General features: G+C 35.8%; 1 protein-coding gene across 2 annotated transcripts in view; it reads right to left on the bottom strand.

Annotated features, from left to right (window-relative positions):
* Nucleotides 1-8,639: 8,639 nt before the first annotated feature.
* KIAA0825 (KIAA0825 ortholog) overlaps nucleotides 8,640-13,231 on the bottom strand; it is a 250,949-nt gene continuing 246,357 nt past the window's right edge. For both annotated transcript variants that reach the window (XM_062599053.1, XM_062599054.1), the window contains one exon: nucleotides 8,640-11,624. In XM_062599053.1, coding sequence (XP_062455037.1) covers nucleotides 11,510-11,624 — 115 coding nt within the window. In that variant the 3' untranslated portion in view covers nucleotides 8,640-11,509. The remainder of the gene's footprint in view (nucleotides 11,625-13,231) is intronic.

Below are 13,231 nucleotides of genomic sequence, written 5' to 3'. Positions count from 1 at the left end.
GCTAGCAGTGAAGAGGAAACAAAGGTCACTACCTTTGGCAAATATTTATTTGTTGGAAGTTGGGATTTTTCTTATTTTGTGTTTGCATCTGGCACTATGGAGTTTGGGTCCCTGTGTAGCCTTCTATAGTAGTACCAGCAAATAATACTAAAGATACTAATCTGGGTATTTTATGTGGTACCTAAAGAAATTGAATATTTTTATTCTTTTACAAAATCTATGTCTTTTTTCTTCTTTAGTTTACTCTATCCCTCCCACTGTTACAGCATTCTTAAATCACTATAAATATGTTACTTAAGCCAAAAATTTTAGGCATGCTTATTAATTGTATACAACAAAATGGTGAATGTCCAGTAAGGTTCTCGAGTTCAGATTTCAGAAATATTGTGCATTCATAGTTACATCTGAAATGAATGGAACCTGTGATTGGAATATATGCGGTACTATAGAATTTCAGATTCATTAAAAGTCTGCATTATTTTGGGTAGGGCATCCAAAATTAACAGAACTGTCTGGCCCTAATTTCAGTTCACAACTTAAGCAAAAATATTATTTACTTTATGTAGATTCTGTGAAGGCAAGTTAAGGTTTGTGAAACCCTCAGATGCAATAGAAATAAGTGCCATAAAATATCTTCAAAAGCTAGGGTTTTACCAGTGTGTGGTACATGGAGCTGTGCTTAGAACAGTAAGGAGAAAACAAGACATTGAATAGCTGCTTATTAAGTGAGCTTTGTTCATCCTATGTCCTAGATGAAACAAAGATCCTCTGGAAAAAGAGTATGTGGTCACGTAATTAAGACTATTTTGCAAAGCATGTTGTTAATGACTGCCGGGGTGTCTCAGATCTATAGAAAGTTACAGACCTAGTTAAAACCGATGGGTGAATTCAGCATTTGTTATGTTGTCCTTTAAATCTCAATGGCTTGTCTCTTTTCCCAGACTATAAAGGGAGCATAGGTAACATGAGGAGGTCTAAACCGCACAGAAGGAATATCCTCCTTTGTATAAATTCTCTCTAAATAAACTGGATTCTTTCTAAATAAACTGGATATCCAGGATAGATGGCTCCACTCAGACTGCTGCAGACCACTTAGGTTGAACTCTGCTGTGCAGTGTTAGACCAGGTGTTGAAAGAATACTTGTGCACATAGATAAAAACAGAAAGTGTGGTAAGTCACACCACTGTAATTGTCATTCTAATATGATCACAATCTCTTACACAAGAGTGATTCAAAGCACTAATATATCTAAACTGAAGTAAAGAATTTGATACAATTCCCCACAGGGGACTGTTACTGCAAGTGGAGATGATGATAATTCAGGCCAGAACTGTAAGCTGGATGTGAAGTCAGCTAAAGAGGAGACTACGAAGTCTAAGCTGAAAGGTAGTTATCAGATAGGAGATGGATTAGCAGGAGCATTCCTTAGCAGCTTGATTAGCTTTTGAACACAGTACCTGCAAAATACTCTTTAATGAAGTAGAGACAGGAATTTGACATGCACTCATGAAATTTGTAAATGACACTAAATTGAAAGGTATTACCAGTAATGATCTTGCGTAGAATGATAGAAATGGGATGATACTTAATAGTATAAAGTAAGTAATGCACGGGGAAAACAACAATAAACTTTGGCTATGAACTCATCAGTTAGGGCAGGTGAGAAGGAAAGAGGTCTCAAACAGGTCTCAGACCTCCTGAGACCTGATTTCTGTGTCTTGCCAGGATGGTTAAGCCAACAGACAGAATGTAAAAGATCTGCAGCAGTGAATTATTTCTCTCACCTCTAGTATGAATTAGACATCTATCATGCGTATGGCTGAACTTGATCCCTGAAGGAGTCCTTTTTGTTCCTGAGCTTTTGTTTTTCCCTCCCAAAATATACATAATAAACCAAAGGACAGATGCTTTGTACCTTACCCATGGAAGAATTAGGAAATTAATTTGAAACAGAGGGAGTTTCAAAGAGAAAAAGTGTCAACTGATAATCATATGAAATAGCGGAGATACTTCACTGAACACAGCACAGAGGATAAAAGGAATCGAAGTCTAGAACAAGATCTGGAGCCTTTCAAGAAAGACACTAACTTGATAATAAAAGGTTACACTGAGCAGCTTGGAAGCGAGTGGCTCAGGGTGCTTGGGGAATGCTAGGTAAGCTGGCCAGCCGCTTGATATGCCAAACGGGATGACTGGCTGTTCAACTATCTCTCTTCATCACAGAGATGAGAAAAGCTGTTCTTACTGACGGCTGCAGGCTGAATGACAGAGCATGAAATTTTCAGTGCTGTCAGTATGAAAATATTTTTCTTTTTTTCTTTTTTAATTTAAAGACAAAATGTAACTCAAAAGAATCGCATCCAACATGGGAAGAGTTATTTTAGACTGCATCATCATATCTAAAGAGCAGCACACCAGGGGAACCAAATATTTGTAGTGTCTATGACAAGTGATCATAGTAAGAAGACAGTTCTTATTACCGTAACATAAATAGTGCTTTAACAAGGCTTATTTCAAATGGCTGAAAAAATGACAAGTCTCATCAACTTGAAAAATTGAACAGAAAATTTGAATGAAAATATTATGAATGAACCCCTTTTGAACCCCCAAATTTGAGAATATACTGCTTAACTTGAGTAGTAGCAACAGAAAAGAAGCTTCTAAGGTGATAAACATAAACACATAATAAACAGATGAAAAAGGAAGTTGCTAATGAATACCAAGGAAAGTAGGAATTATTGGAAATTTAGGGGAAACAGGAGTCAAAGAATAAAAGCAGAAAAAGCTGCCGATTGCAGTATTTTTTGTTCGCACTCTCCTTTATGGTGTGCTTTTTGTTATCCTAGTTTTTTATTTGTTTCTATTGATTTTATTTATATATATATTTTTTCTTTTTAAAAGCTGCCTGCAAAACTTCAACTGGCACAAAGGCACTGAAACATAAAGCAAGATAGGACAAGAAATTTGGAATGACAGAAGGCGCCTTGTCTTTTTTTTTAATTTTTTTTACACCACCCGCTCACAATTAAAACTTTATCTCCTCCAGATGACACACAGAAGGTGGGCAGGATTTTAGAAGCAGCTGATAGATGATCGTAGCAAGTAGGATGTCTGATTTTAATAGCTATCCTGCAATGCAACTCTCATAAGCAGTTGTTAAATCCTCCTGTGGTTCAGTGATGGTAGAACACCACAGTCCTTCCCTCAGAAGTACCTACATTTCTGCTTTCAGCATCTGATAATGTGCAGTATTAACATCCTTAGTTCTCAGTGAGATAATTGCTGGTGAAGAGCACTCTAAACCTCACAGATATGGTTAGCAGCAGGCACCCAAGTATGCTAAGATTGATCACTTTATATTTGATTTTAGGTAAGTCTGATTTACACTTACAATAATGGCTATTTATACCACTTGAGCTTTGTATCAAATCTTAAAAATGAACAAGGTGACCTAGTTTAGGAATCCTTTGCTGTGACGAAAGGATGTAAGGTATCAGGATTGAGAAGAACCACATTAGTAAATCCATTACTTCTGTTCTTTCCTACTCTCCATCTCGTCTTATACTTTATGATAAACCACATCATGCTATTTAATGGCAAGCTCTCCATTTCCACAGTGGAGTCCTCACTATTGAACAACATCAGCCCAACTCTTGCCAGCTGACAGATTTGGAACACATACTATTTTTTTTAATCTTAAAAATTAAACTTATTTGATGACAAAGGCTACTATTTCCATTAAAAACAAAAAAAAAAAAAAAAAAAAAAAAAAAAAAGCTTGTAATCTAGCAGGTATGTTTAAGAATAGCTAGCTTTAGGAGCTGTGATTCTTGGAAAATTATCTCATTTCCTCTGGGCCACAGAAAATGCTTTTGAGGATAAGCTGAAAAGATGGTGGAAGAAAAAAAATCTCTTTAGAATTCCCTTTGTAGTTCCTTCTCATTTGTTCTTGTGGCCTGACACGGATGGAATGGCCTTTTTTTTTTGTAGAGTATATAAATACAGAGAATACATTTCATGAAAAATAAAATATATGAACTTTTCCTGGGAAATATGATGACACATTGGCTTTGATAAACACTTCACCAAAATTAGATTAGAAATTTTTTTTAAATGCTGTGAAATAACGGAAACTTGTGAAAAACCAATGTTGTTCCCGAGTGCTCTGCAAGGCTTAAAAACCTTTCTTCCTTTTTGCTTGAAACTTTTCCTTCTTCAATTCCACATTCTTATTCTGCTTGTTGTTTACACCCTGAATGTGTTTCTTATGTCTTATTCTTGGATAATTTATTTTGGTTCCTGCTATTGTGCCAAAAGGATGATACACAAATATTCTCAAATTTGTCTTCAGCAGTTTTTGCAGAAACTCAAACATACATAAATCTGTCGTGACATTCACTCTTATGCTTGATTATATGTTCCTGAGAATTTTTACAGTCTGTTATGTCTTTGTTTTTCACTTACTGCTTTTGCATTTATTGTAAAGATTAAATATATATGATCTATATTTCAAGTTCCCACTCCTAATTCTTTGAACCTGTATATAGTTGTTCAAAGAAAATGCCAGACTGATATGAAAAGTTTTGGTGCAGTGAAACAAAGATTGAAAGGAACTCTATTGCCAGAACTTTATGTCTGTGTTTCATTCTGTAGATATATAGGTTTATGATGTAAACCTTGCAAAGTTATTTCACCGCTGTTACATGTGCAAACAATTTAATTGTACTTTGAATTTTGAAATATTAGATCTCAATATATTATTGCCTGATTTATTTTTGCAGGAACATACTTAGCATACCTATAATTTTTCTGTTCCGAACTATCAATCCCTCAACTCCACAAATGATTTTTAAATAAATTATGCATGCTAGAGCAGATGACTGCTCCAGGGTATTATATAACTTTTTTTTTTAATTGTACAACTGTCATCTAACCAATTTGTGTACACATAATATGGGAAAGCAAATACATGTACCTTTTTTGTTATGCAGTTTAAGTGCACCTTTTGGAATTTGAGTTGGAAAAAATGAGATCTCTAAAAAGGCACAGCACATAAAGTATCACCATTTTTGTATTCTTTCCACTGGACAAAAAGAATAATACGGTTATCGCAGAGTGACCTGACAAAGATGCACTAAGAAATCTTGTTAATGGTAGATGATTTTAGTGGAGGTATTTATATTGAATTAGCATCTATAGTGCATACGGCCATGATAGGTAGACTCTTTTTACAAAGACTAAACCCATAAATTACTTCTGCTACCAACAACTAGTGACTTGATCAATGCCCAAACTACTGCAGCAGATTGTTATCATCATGTATTGACCAATGATCAGTCCAGACAGAAAGAAACCTAAATAACAGCAAATAAAAACCCAACAATATAAAAAAGCAAATAATCCACTCCTCTTATTCTCCTCCCCCTTTAAAAAATAAAACAAATCAAAACCAAATCAACAAACTCTCACAAAATAAATAGATGCCTATCTTACCGTGAAGCTCATCAGATTGTAAGGCTGACCAAATGTCAAGGCATGTAAAGTTGGAGGCAAAAGCCTTAACCAGAATGTCTCACTGCCAGACGTTGACCATTACCTCTGCTATCTCATCTGTACACATTGTACATTCTTTGGGACAGTTGCTCAGTTTTTATGTATTTTGTGCACTGCTTAGTCAGGTGTGATCCTAGCCTTATCTGGAAACAGTTGGAGGTGTTGTAAAACTCACAGCTTAGCCAAAGCTGGGGGTCAGGAGAAGGTGGCGGGAAGGGGAAGGAATTATAATGAAAGGGTTATGAACCTGATTGCTTTCGGCTCACAAATCCAAGAACAGTAAAGTAACAGCACATACAGTGCCCTCCTTCAAAATATTAAAAATTAAACACATTCTCCGACTCAGTAGTTTGAAAGTGTCTGTGGTCTGGTAGCACCTGATGGAAGTACTGGGCTGCTCAGGGTCACTGATCAGGACCCTGGATAGAGAGGGCCAAAAGATAAACATTACACACTTGCATTGCATTAATGCAACAACCACCATCAATCTGTCCATTCAAAAAGTGAATGGATGTGTATGGAACCAGGAAGCCTTACCTGGAATAGGAAAAGTAGAAACCAGAAATCTGTGGCTATTTGAAGGCATCTAATCCTTTTCCCTCAGAATAGAAACTCTTTATAGTGAGTGTTCAGCTATCAACTTCCTGAACTTCATGCATACCTGCAGGTAGGATTCCAGCCAGTTATTTCATTCCCAAAGCCACATCCGTTTTACTATAGAAAGTAATGTTTGCTATTCCATACATCAGACAAAAAACACCTGCTATTTCAACCTCTTAAGTGAAGAAACCGTAGCTGTGTCATACCTCCCCAATCTTGGTCCCATTGTTTAGAGAGAGAAAGCATAATCTTAATCTACATGATAAAATCCATTTAAATCAAGGATAATGGGAATGGGAGAAATCAATAAAATATCCAGAACGTAAGAGAACAACTCCATAAAGGTGCTATGAATATATAGAAAGATGAAACTCCAGAAGTGAAAATGACTATTGCATTTCATGTGTGATAACCTAACATTTTACGTTTATTAAATTCTTGGTTCACTAGGACTCCATATCAGATTTGAGAAGGCATACAGCTTTATTGATATGTAAATAGATGTTTGAAGGTTGGGAAAGCAGATGCACTATGGATTTTCAAGTGTAAATTAAAAACTCTGAGAACTTAAAGGAAATACCATCTAGGGCAGAATACATTAATTTTTAGTAAAAAACATAACTAACTCACAAACAACACTGCATACAGATTGCTCCCCATTATCTCAGATAAGGTGGGTAGGCTAGAACAGTGGAAAAACTTAGGTATCTCAAGGAATGTTTGGATCAGGAGGAGTATTCAGACAACCTGAAATCTGAAATAACAACACATAAGACCAACACTGGTTTAAAAGTCTCTCTGACAGTTTAGATAATGAATGGTCTTTCCAGCATCCTTGAAAGACGATACTGAGGTGGAAAACAAAATAGAGCTAAGGTGACACATGAAGAGCTATGTGATACTACTTCAGTATTGAGGCGAAATATCCCAAAGTAAATAGACTTTTAGATAAAAAGCACAGATTATAGGATGAAAAATTAAGTCCTTGTATGCTGAGTAACTAATGATCGGTTTATGTCATTAATACTTAGCATTTGCCAGTTCTTCCTGGGTGACTTGTTACAGAATTCCCTTTTCAGGAAAAAAAAATAAGTGTTCGGATTTATTTTGTTACTGTTTCATTTACTACAGTAATAACTAACAGTCTATTCTCAAATGCTGTTGCTACAGAGGAAGCTAGTGATGAAAAATCTGGTTCTTATGAAGTATTTTATTGATGGACATTACAAGGCCCTCAGTAATATGCAAACTGTTCAAGACTATGCTTTTCCCATATTGCCTGCTTGTAATGTCCGTCACTTTAGTCTGCTTCCCAAGTCTTAGTGTCCAAAGGTAGAGGAAGAAGCCAGCTCACACTTGCCTATTTCCTGGGCATTAGATTTAATAGTTTCAGAGCTTCTGCTTCTCGCCATACCGCTGTTTACAACAGGGTAACTACTACACAGAAGCAGCTTTGCACTAACCAGGACCTACTCAAGATCTATATGCTTACTTAAAAGTCTTCCAGTTGCCATCAAGTTACTCTCTCATTTCATGGGTAATAGGGCAATAGGTCTAATCCTATTAATCCTATCCAATCTTTTGACTATTGTCTTGAATGTTGGAATAGTGTCTTTCACTAAAAATGACTGCAGATATTTCTAAGGAGTTCCATAAAATAGTTTTATATCAGTACATAATTGGTATCTTACTGTAGAAAAGAGTCAGCAGTATTTTGCTAAGACCTCCTAGCTGAGAGGAAAATGGAACATTTCTGTAAGAGGAAACTAATTGGAAGAAGTCAGCGCTCATGCCTACCTTGTACTGCTGTGAGGGTGTAGAGATGAATTAAAGAACATCCATTTACCATCATGAATATTTCCAGAATAAATAGCTTTGTTGCCTTTGGTCTCTACAAATGTCCTCTGCTGGAATAAAACACGATCAACAGGAGACTGTTTGTGAGGACAGCAGTTATTAAAAGACAGGGCTATGTCTTAATGTCTTTTTCCAAAATTTCTCTTTTTTTTCCTGTTTCTTGCGTTTTATTACTTTTAATGTTATCTCACTTTTGTCCTACATCTAATTTTATTAACTGCATTTCAAAAGTATCAAGATGCTAAGGTTCAGAGCACCCTGAGCTGCACACTGAAAAAAGATAATTAGAGCTATTCCTTGCCATGAAGTCTCTCATTGAAGCTGAAGTTCAGCAAAGAGTGTAGTATAGTAAAAAATAAGGTGAGAATTAGGCATAGGTGTTAGTAATAACACATGGATACTTGGTCCAATTAATTTGTAGAACTATAATAAATATTTCCCTTTAAACTAACTCAGCCAAGCCAATGAGGCACATCCAGAAAGGTCTCCTGCACCCCAAAAAACTTGATCCTTATTTTTGACTGTCTTTCCAGGAGCGATTAACATGGTCAGATTGCAGTGGACATACAATGCAAGGCCAACATTGCATCCAAAAAATCTGGCCCTTGTTGCCTTTATTGAGGCTAAATGTAAAGTGTGAGACATTCTTGAATCAACCAGTACTGAGAAAGAGCCAACACATAAAATATGAGAGTAAAACACTACAGCCCTATGAATCCATCACCCTCTAAAATGAAAGCAATCTAAAATGAAGGTCAATTTTAGAATCAGCAAAACTTTTTTTAAGAATGTAGACCTGTTGTTTTATGACAAAAAGCCAAAGAATGCAGTGTTCTGTTAAACAAGCATTTCTAATTCTATAACCTTAAGCTTTCAGGCGTCTTTCATTTTTCTTCAATGAAGGGTTTACAGTCTTGATAAATTAACGGCATACTTTTAGCAGTCTTAGTTATCCAACTTTTATAATTACTGTAATTCCATTGAACAAATGTGAATGTTGCAAAAGTATCTACTTGGTATAAGTGATTTTGCCATGTTGCTCTTACTTTTATATCCTGAAGGTCAGATATTAGGATCATTACATTGCAAACGGACCAGGCCCTGCTATTTCTCACCAGGGATTCAGGGACAAGTTCAGTTTCAAACGCATATTAGCTTACATTCATACACTCTTAAAAGACATACAGGTTTGAATAAGAAAAACATCCAAATAAAATATTGTGCCTAGACTCAGGATTTATTCAGACTTCTTGTTCTATCTTGTCAGCTTTACGTTGGTAAAGATAATAAATATACTCCTACTAAGAAAAGCTAAGATAAAATTATCCTTGTGCTACCCAGTGGGTTACTCCTGAGTTAATCTGGCAGGGAGAGAAGGGAGGAAGGGGCATAAAGATTTATTTTTTTATATTTTTTTAACATGACTGTTTACAAATTATTCCAGGATGAGGTGTTTTGTGAATTTAAAGCCCAGTAACCAGTTTGGAATAACTCTGCATGTGGACATTCTCATTTCAGAGTAACTGCGGGTGGTTTTTTTCTTTGTTTGTTTGTTTTTCTGGGTTACGTTATTTCACTTGCAAAGTTTATCCTATTCAGAGTAAGTGTTTCCCAGAAGGGGAGCTTCTTCACAAAAAGTATTTCAGACAGTTTCACCACATAGAGAAAAACTGACTTTATATGACTACACAAAAAGTTAATTAGGTACAATAGATTTTGACAAAATAGGAAAGAATATTCCAGGTACTCCAACTTCCACATGCATTGACACATTATTAGTATGACATGGAGCGTGTATGCCTCATTTGTCAGCATATTGCACTTGCCATCATAGGCGCTCCCTGTAGCCATGCTCTAAGCCTAAAAATCACAACTAATCTTTTAAAGCTGAAATACAAAGCAAGGAAAAATCGTTTTTCACCCTTCATCACTTCTTTATGATCTGAAATGACTATCTCAATGGTAGAGGAAAAGGTCTGTTTCTTTTCATAAATAATATTCTTAACGTTTTTGAAATACCAGTGCCTCACTTCCCTTTCACTGATGCAGTTTTGCAATAAGATCTTTGGAGATTTGTGAGATGCAGTGGTCCCCATTTTCATTTTAAATGGTCCAATATTTTATATACATTATAAAAAAGACCAATTAAGATGAGGAAAAACTGCATTTCAGATTAGACACTATGCCAGCATTACTATTATGGTCTCCCACGATGCTACTGAAGTCTTTAGGGGGAAAAAAAAGAATACTTTGGGCTCAATTCTTCATTGTTACACCACTGTAAACTAGCATTCGTTCTATTCAACTGGTGTGAGTTATGTCCATAATAGCATCTGTGGGAAGAAGCAGTATGCATACGCTCTAGCAGTGGGAACAGAAATAGCTGCAGCTCAGATTATAGCCTTAGCAAGATCATGCCAGGATTCTTCATCAGGCAAAGAAAATGGTTACCTTGGACTTCCAACACAAGCAACAAACAGAAAAATGATGGATTATTTTTATAGCGCTACACCTTCTGTATAAAAATCATTTTCACAACAGCCACCTATCTATCCCACTAGCTATTTTTAACCAATGAGGAAGAATTTGTTGAAAAAGAAATCATTTAATATTGGGGAAATTAAAATATCTGATTATTTTTAAAATGGGATTTTACTATATCAGAAACAAATGCTGAATCCTTTATTATTTTGACTTAGTGCACTAGAGCACTCACTAGAATACTTTGAGCACTGCCCATGCAAAAACTGTTTTTCTTTTAATAAAAAGATGGACCTCAAAACTTTAAATGTGGTTAACAGGCTACAATGTACATTTTAAACTATAACCTACACGATGTTGAGTTAGGACTGTTCTGCCTTTGTGAGTGCAATAAGGGCTGATGCAGTTTTGCTTCTTGTCCCAGAGCAATACTCACAAAGGACCCTGTACTAAGGAGAAACTCTAGACCTATGGTTGATGCCTGTCCCTTCCCACACTGTTTGGGTGATCTAGTGCCAACGCTAACTAACTAGAACACAAGCACCAAGGGAGAAAAAAGCTGCTTGAGCTCTGATCTGACAGGACCTTGTAGCAGAATGACTCTAGAATGATAGAATGATTCTGGACTCTGACTCCAGAATGATAGATATAAACACATAATCATTTTTTGCTTAGAACATGTCCAAAGTAATATTATTTTTAGATGCCACTGTGAGTTCTAGGATTTTAAAACAGTTCTTGGTTTGTCATTAGGGTTTATGCCTCCACAGGATCAAGATACAACTCACTTGTTTTGTGACATGCACATTTTCATCTATTCTCGCTTGCCTTATACATGTGTTAACAGTTCCTCCTTGGATGGGGCGACTAGACAGTAACGGGGGAATATACTTTAGTTTAAAACTCCTACTCAAGATACATATTCCTGAGCTTTCCAGTCCTGTCAGTTATAACTAAGCCATTAAGTTAATCATGTTGAATTCAGAAAAAGGTGCTACCCGAAATCTGTCAAAGTAATTATTCTTCTTTATCCTCCGAGGTAGAAGTGTTCTGTGCAAAATAAACATTTTTTAAGTGTTCCACCATAGCCTTCTCGTCATCTTCAAGATCTGCACCTTCTTTCATTTCCCACCTGAAAGAAAAATAACTTTTTATTAACGTTCTTATGGATTTTTAAACCAGTTTTTAGAACAAACAAGACAGTAAAAAAAATGGTTACCATAAATTCATTGCCCCCCAAACTGTGGGGTACATCAACTGAAGTTACTGAATCATACAAAATACAACCCCAAAAAATCTTGCCCTAGGCAATTGGCATGTTTGTGAGAGAACTGACATAAATTGTCAAAACTACACCAAAATCTTATTCATGTCCAGTCTAATGGTGTGTTCTTTTTCTATCAAACCTTGGTAGAAGACTGACTAGAAGCCATATAAAGCTAATGGAGAAAAAGTGGAAGAGCTCACAAGGGTTTTGAGAAGGGAAGTTAAGCGGACACTCTCAAGATGCTGTAAAGTTAGCAGTCAAAACTCAAATACCACATGATATTCAATCCAAAGATTTCATGTGAGTGATCATCATTCTCTTGCAGTGATACTATTAAATAAATAAAAAAAAAAAACCACAAAACTGACTGGCATACCTATGATCCCAAGAAATAAACAACATATCACAATCTTCCCTTTCTCCATGCGAATTCTCAATGCTAATTTAGGATAAAATCCTAATACAATTGAAACTGTAAAAGAAAAAGTGAGAGAATAAAAGAACAGGGAGGTGATTTTGCTTTTATTTAGTAGTTAAAATCAAAACACCATAAGTGTCACACAGCATCCCCTTGCAGAAAATTAGGGCAATAATTGCAGAAATACTGCCGATATGTAGCCAGTTAATTTTTGTCCGGCTTTAAGGAAAAGTGAGAAGGGGGAAAGAAGATTGCTTCCTCTCTCATTATGCCTATATAAAACTCAGTAATGTGATCCTATCTCTTTTATGAAATTTTGAAGATTTTCAAGAGCTTGACATCCCTTTAATATTAATCTCTTTCTGTTCTAGATCGATAACGAAGTGTAGGCTTCCAGTTCATACCAGCTAAAGACAAAAGGTAAAGCATACAAGCAGCATGATTACTGAATACAGAAATCAGATTTTCAAGTATGAAATATATAGATTACAACTGATCCACAGGAGGATCCTATAAAGTAGGAGACACGTAAAGGAGCAGGAGGACAAAGACTGCTTTCAGGAGACTAATGTCAGAGCAATATTTTAATCCTGCCCTCGCACATATTAAGTGTTCATTCAAATACATGTTTACAGATTGGTGAATAAATTAAACAGAATATGGAATGGCGGGATGAGTACATTGCATTCATCACACTTGCAAAAAAGGACAATCATCATTGGCAAGAAGGTATGATGTTTATCTTTTGTAACTGCATTTAAAAGCTTACTAAAACCAGAAACAGAACAAGTGCTCTGTAGTATAATTTTACAGTTGAAATACAGTTAGGAAAAATATATTCAATGAACATGTATAAATTAGCATATATCCATCATGCCTTTACCTTAAAAATTGAATTTGACAGCTAACATTACTGCCTGGACTGAGTAAACAGCAGAAGCAGCAAAGCATACTCTGAATAAAATGATATGCACTCTGTGTCTGTGATAAAGTTTTGCAATAATTGTTAATACCCCAATGGCTCTACTATCATATTTCACCTCATTGGAATATT

This window comes from Rhea pennata, chromosome Z, assembly GCF_028389875.1.
Source record: "Rhea pennata isolate bPtePen1 chromosome Z, bPtePen1.pri, whole genome shotgun sequence".
NCBI classification, from domain to species: Eukaryota; Metazoa; Chordata; class Aves; order Rheiformes; family Rheidae; genus Rhea; species Rhea pennata.
Note: the sequence above shows the minus strand (reverse complement) of the source record. Positions and strands in the feature narration are given on the sequence as shown.